We start from the raw sequence: 6113 nt of genomic DNA, 5'->3' as shown, positions 1-6113 counted from the left end.
ATGATATTTTTGACCTGATCGGAGGGCACTGGTTGATCCTGCGAGCGTTCGATGTTGAGGAGGATGTCTCGCAGGTGCTTGCTGAGATGAGTTGCGTGCTCGCGGAGCGCGGTGGGCCACACCATCACTTGAGGCCACGCGGCTGCCATGGTGTCCGGGTCGCACTGGGCGATGCGCCTGGCTCACAGCAAGTCAAGTAGCCTAATGAGAAGGTATATGCGTACGTTTGATCGACTGAATTCCAAAAATTTCGGTTCTCGCTGTTGTCGTGTTTTCACTGCTTCTCTGGGTTCTAGTGATCTTTAACGGGGAGAGCTTAGTCAGGGTTGATTACGTAACGATACTAATGTCCTGGATTCTCTCGAACGCAGACCACGCCCTGCTTGTGCGTTTTATGTTCATCCTTTATCGCTATGTCGAAACAGCCGACCGATTACGAGAAGCTTTATCACGAGGAAAAAATTCGACGTGAAGAGGAGCAGCGCCGACGTGAGGAGGCAGAACGCGCACAGAAAGAGGCACAACGCGTACAGAAAGAGGCAGAACACGCTCAGAAGGAAGAACAACGTCGACGGGAAGATGCGGAGAGCGCTCGAAATGAAGCAGAACACGCTCGTAGAGATGCCGAAGAACAAACCCGCAAAACATCACTGCCTGAATTCCTCCACCACTGTCACCATCACCTCTCCCTTGGTCTCACTGTCCAAACCGACGCTACGCAGTCTACTCAAGGCGATCCGAGCAATGCGGACCGTAAACCTCGTCCCGATTACATTCGCGCTTGGGAAGACTTCGGGGAACCGCAGGAAGCTATCTGGGCAGACTTGATGGAGTCTAATTTCGTGACTAGGCGGCAGTTCTCATCGATACAATATATGCAAGAGACGGGCGAAAATGTTAGCAAGAGGCTACTGGGCTCGGAGATGGATCTTAACTACTTCCAACGTACCACTGTCGAAGACCCCGTCTCTGCTGTTATCACCATGCTATTCGACGATACCGCACTTCGCGAGAAACTTGGACTGAAGGGCTCTGTCAGATTTGAAAATCATGGCAACACCCTGAGCCCCGAAAGCGCAATTCAGGATGGTGTACAGCAGTTGAGCATATCACGCGGCCGGCGACGGTCGCCACGTTTGCAGGAACGCGAGATCGCGCAGCGCTCAGAATCTGCCACTATCGCGCTACCTGACAATGCTACCAAGTCGTCGCGTCCTCGTGCAGACCAGTTCTGTGTCTACAGTGTGTCGGATGACTCGCAAGACGCACCTCAACGCATCCCAGCCTTCCTCATCGAATACAAAGCCCCCCACAAGCTTTCTCCCGGTACTATTTACGAGGGTTTAAAAGAGATGGACATAGACACAATTGTGCAGGTGCGCGATGACGAAGATATGAAGACAAAGTATCGCCGTCTGATTGCAGCTGTCATCACACAGCCATTCTCCTACATGGTGAAAGCAGGACTGGAGTATGGTGTGGTGTGTACTGGTGAAGCCTACATATTTTTGCGTGTTGGCGAAGATCCTCGCACCGTGTACTATTTTCTCTCAGTACCAAATGGGGATGTGGGACCGGATACCGGATGGACTCCCGGGCTGAATCAAACCAACCGCTTGCATCTGACTGCCGTGGGCCAAATGCTTGCGTTCACTCTTCTCGCGATGCGTGGCAGACCTCGGGCCCAACAGTGGAGGGACAGGGCCCTGGCTCAGCTGAAGACTTGGCAGGTTGAATACAATGAGTTGCTCGAAGAGCTTCCAACTCCTGAAAGAGATACATCCGATTACAGACCCCGGTCGGACATCCCATATTTTCGCGATACACCCATCCAACTTCGACGGCGGAAGCCTTCGCCGAACTGTTCCCCACGCAAGGAAAGGAGCAGTAGTGATAGCGAGTCTGACCCAGACACGCCTTCACGATCGACTCAGCGACCTATGCCTCGAAACCCAAAGACGAAAACGAAGAACCCGACGAAACGGTCCGTTGGACGTGCTGCAGCCTCTGATGCAGAAGGTCAGAAAAGATCGTACTGCACACAGGGCTGTCTTCGAGGCTTGCTGGATGGCGGACCTCTGGACCGAGCCTGCCCGAACTTTCAAGATCATGGTACGCTCAAGCACCAGATCGATCGGGCCACGTTTCTCCAGCTCATGCAAGAACAGCTAGCGAACGATATGGACCACGATGTGGAGTGTTTGCGAGTGCATGGATCCCGTGGTGTACTCTTCCGCGTCCGCTTGTCGTCGCATGGATACACTGTTGCCGCGAAAGGGACTCCTGCGTGTTTCGTACAACACCTTCGGCACGAAGCTGATGTGTATGAGCGGTTACGCCCTATTCAGGGACAGTCTGTGCCAGTACATCTTGGAAATATTGACCTGCCACGTCCATACTATTACGATGGCATTGCTGAGCTCGTTCACATAATGTTCATGAGTCATGGTGGTAGACCCATTGCAAAGTATATCACCCCAAAAAATAGAGCCTTGCTATCACAGCAGACAGAGTGTGCCTTTACAGCGATCCACAATCTGGCAGTATTGCACAAGGATCCCATGCCGCGGAACCTGCTGTGGAGCGCCGAGACCCAGCAGGTGTTGGTCATCGATTTTGAGAGAGCGCAGTTGCCACCGATGCGGCCAGTGCTGGGTGTTTTATCTCCAAACCGGAAGAGAAAGCGACTGTGCGATATTAAGTCCAAGTCTGATGTGAATGGAGTATGTAAATTTGTGGGTGAGAAGCGAAGGGCTATTAGAGAACTTCATGGGGCTATGTGAGTAGAAGTGAATGAGGCATAGTTACGAAGTAAGATCGGATCACAGCTAAAAATTCAGTAACAAGAGTTGCAGCCATTAAGTTGCGGATGACTATGCACTCTGTGTAAAAGGGGCATGTTCTACTTATGTATTGAGACATTATCAATAAAGTCCCTCAGCTTTATTTACCAGAACTGTATTTTGCATAGTGTGCACTGCCATCCTCGTCGGAGTAGTAGTATGATAGTGCCTGAAGCACTGTAAATTCATACATATGCTTTCGCAGTGGTCGATAACAACTCCTGCGAAGCGAATTGCAATGCATGCAATTTTTGTACTCTCAAATCCCGTAAGTTCGGCTTTTTTTCTTCTTTTTAGAAAATCCCCTGCTTGATGCTTCCAGGCCATTAATTTTCTCTTTAGCCTCTCTCAATTCTCCGTCTTTATCATCATACTTGACTTGCAGTGAAATCAAATCCGTGCGCAATCGATCGATTTGGTCTTGCAAGGAATCGTGAAAATTACAACCCGCACGAATTTGTCGGACTAGTTTATGGGAAACATCAGCCATGAAGTCTCCTCCCTCACAGATCAGCTCAAATAGGTTATCTCCAGTAAGATCAGGATAATTGAGTGCCACGAATTGAGATATGATGTTTCTGCCTGGATCCCTTGGTAGACTCGACAGGTCTTGTCCCGGTGTCCTACTATATATGTGACGAATTGCATCTGAAAGGCCAGGGAACAGGCTGTTGTCTTCGGCATCTACTAGAACCAGAACTTGAGTGAGACGTTGCAAGGCAAATTGTGCTAGTTCTGAAAACAACGTCTGATGTGCAAACACATACACCTTTGCATGTGTCAATACTGCTTGGCCATTTTTACCGTAACCACGAAGTTCAGCATCTTTGCTAGATAGGGTTCCAGCAAAAGTCGTCATGCGTTCTTCCGGCAGTCCAAGACTAAGGCATTGGCTTAGCGGAGTTAGAGGACGATCGGCTAGAGGAAGACAAATGTTTTGGTGGGTCAGGGGCCGGTTATCTAGATGATTAGCACTAAGCTTGCTCAACCGAATGTTCATGTAATCTTTACCCAGATCGACCTCGGGGGTAGCAGCAATATCCGAATCATCTATTCCAATATCCTTGTTGCAGGCAATGTTTGCACAGTGATAATCGCCAGTGTAGAGGTAATTGAGCACGCATTGAACAGTATCCAAATCAAAATCCGTCCAATCCAGGTATTCTTCACCATCTTGTTTCCAAGAACCATTGAGACGGACATCCATGGTAGATCCTTTCGCTGTTGACAGCACGTCTGTGTGAACGTAATACGGCACCCGTGCGCTGCTTACGATGCATTTGACTGGTGCGCTTGCCATCAAGCTTGCATAGAGTAAGCAACCAGCCGAAGTAGCGAATATCATACATACTGGCCAACTCTACGTGTTGTTGGAGTCATCAGGGTTTCGTTGAAGGTACCGCGGTAATTTTGGAAAAGGGACGAAGTAATTCTGTAGAAAGGAATGGAGAAGGAGCGACACCTAATCTAAGACAAGGGTCTCACCGTGACGGGCTAAGTACGGCAGCTAGGGCCTCTTGGTCTTGTGGTGGGGTAACTGCAAGACGTGCTGGAGTTCGATGCCTATTCTTGATCAATGCTCGGCAACACTAAAAGTTTAGCTACGACTAGGGTAGTAGCGCTCTGATCCAAGCCATACCATGGATCCAGGATCTCGACGTGCATATATATTGGCAGCTAGACTCTCCTTTGACTCGATTACAACATGGTACAATGCGGTAGTTTGGCTTGGTTTGTTCATTCACCCTGACCCACCCCGAATAATTTGGGATACAGAGATAATAGGTGGGTATGCAATTTGCTGCCAGTGGAAAGTGCTAATTCAGGAGAACATATACCAGCCTGGTTGTTCGTACCAGGGCTCGTGATTTAATAGTTGCCGCTGCTTGTAATGGGAATTTTCACTGCTAGGCATGTTGCAGAAGATAAGAATAGCGCTATCTAGCCAACCATACGAAAGCTGTGCACTGTGAACGGCGGTAAGGGTTTGCAGAAAAAAAGAATTGTCTTCCATCCATGGATACCTAAAATGTAACGTTAGATCGGAGTTCCGAAATCAAGTCTTAAATGGTACTGTTTCCTATAGGCTGATAGGTCTTCCACCTTCGAGTATCGCTAGCGCCTTATACTGGCTGCAGACTTGGTTGTCCGCGGCATAGGCCCTAAACTGACCGCCTCTTTGTAGAAGCCGCTAAAGCGCAAGCTTTGTATATATGGTTATGCGGCTATGAACTATCAATACGGAAATTTTCCTTGGTACATTTTCCCCACGAAGTCTCCTCCACGTCTAAATGTACGTGTCATGACTGCCCGCTAGGTTAATAAGTGTCCGCTATATTGCCCATTACTGACCTTTGTAAAGATGCAAAACGCGAACAGTTCTAATTTCGAAGATTGCGATAAAGACATTCTACCGCCTGATTGTACAGTGGTGAAGGATTATCCTTTAAATAGTACATTGAAGCTGTACCGACTTAGCGCTGCCACTGCGTTTACATGTGAGCGGTGCACTAAAAGCAAGAAGGCGAAGCTTGTTGCGGTAGATAGGAAAGCTCGCGCAAAAGTATGCAATGGCTGCTACGGATTTCTTCTCTCCAAGTCCTGAACCGGTCAAAGTAACTCACAATATGGTCGAAATTTATAATAGATTCTGCTAACGAGAGCTCAGGTTCTATGCGACCAGTCTGACTGCAAAACCCAAAATTTCACGGTGTGATCCAGGATACGGTCATATTGAATTTTGATTTTACTCTGGCAGCTTAAAGTCGCGGTCGAGCTGCAGGCTGGAGGACACAGATGGGGAATAGTGACTTTATACAAAATTAAAAATACCGAGGCAAATGAAGCAGGTTTTAGTTCATCCAGTCAAGTGAGAATTGCATTCAGTGGCGAAAATATAAACGGCCTCATTCGAAGAGCTGCTAGTTAACTGTCCATCCTCGCGTGAACCATCGGCTGTTGCGAAGCGCTGATGCCCACTCCGCATGGGGAAGCTGGCCATCGTGGGTGCGTACTGACACATCTATGAGGTAGACTTATTATCGTTCTGCTCGCTGGTACTAGCGAAATATTGAGTTGATCGCCTCGGCGAGCTCGCTGCTGCTTGACTTGTTAATGCAGCAGGTATCGATTTAGAAGTGGTCGAGGCCATGTTCTCTGACCTGCTTGCTGCAGAACTGTAGCTTCTCGAATCCCACCTTTGTTCTTACTAGTGCCTCCTACTATATCCATGTACGTGACCTTATTATCTTCGGCACGTCCCTACGTGTG

At 48.6% G+C, this 6113-nt stretch overlaps 2 protein-coding genes across 2 annotated transcripts; one reads left to right on the top strand and one right to left on the bottom strand.

The window, feature by feature from the left end:
• Positions 1 to 413: 413 nt before the first annotated feature.
• On the top strand, positions 414 to 2917 carry EJ05DRAFT_495259 (uncharacterized protein; the record flags this gene model as incomplete). The annotated part of the gene is made up of 2 exons (XM_033746240.1): positions 414 to 2723; positions 2894 to 2917. The coding sequence occupies 2 exons, from the start codon at positions 414 to 416 to the stop codon at positions 2915 to 2917; spliced, it is 2334 nt and encodes a 777-aa protein (XP_033594904.1).
• On the bottom strand, positions 2747 to 4374 carry EJ05DRAFT_515642 (uncharacterized protein). The gene is made up of 3 exons (XM_033748621.1): positions 4195 to 4374; positions 3855 to 4147; positions 2747 to 3803 (listed from the first exon to the last, which is right to left on the bottom strand). The coding sequence occupies exons 1-3, from the start codon at positions 4221 to 4223 to the stop codon at positions 3103 to 3105; spliced, it is 1023 nt and encodes a 340-aa protein (XP_033594903.1). The 5' UTR covers positions 4224 to 4374; the 3' UTR covers positions 2747 to 3102.
• Between the last annotated feature and the right edge of the window lie 1739 nt (positions 4375 to 6113).

Source organism: Pseudovirgaria hyperparasitica (genome assembly GCF_010093815.1).
Source record: "Pseudovirgaria hyperparasitica strain CBS 121739 unplaced genomic scaffold EJ05scaffold_62, whole genome shotgun sequence".
Taxonomy (NCBI): domain Eukaryota; kingdom Fungi; phylum Ascomycota; class Dothideomycetes; order Acrospermales; family Acrospermaceae; genus Pseudovirgaria; species Pseudovirgaria hyperparasitica.
Note: the sequence above shows the minus strand (reverse complement) of the source record. Positions and strands in the feature narration are given on the sequence as shown.

Coding starts and splice junctions, on each gene's coding strand:
- EJ05DRAFT_515642 (XM_033748621.1), bottom strand. CDS start 4,223: ATGACTCCAACAACACGTAGAGTTGGCCA. Junction 4,148..4,194: donor ACAACACGTAGAGTTGGCCA/GTATGTATGATA, acceptor ACTCTATGCAAG/CTTGATGGCAAGCGCACCAG. Junction 3,804..3,854: donor TACCCCCGAGGTCGATCTGG/GTAAAGATTACA, acceptor CTAATCATCTAG/ATAACCGGCCCCTGACCCAC.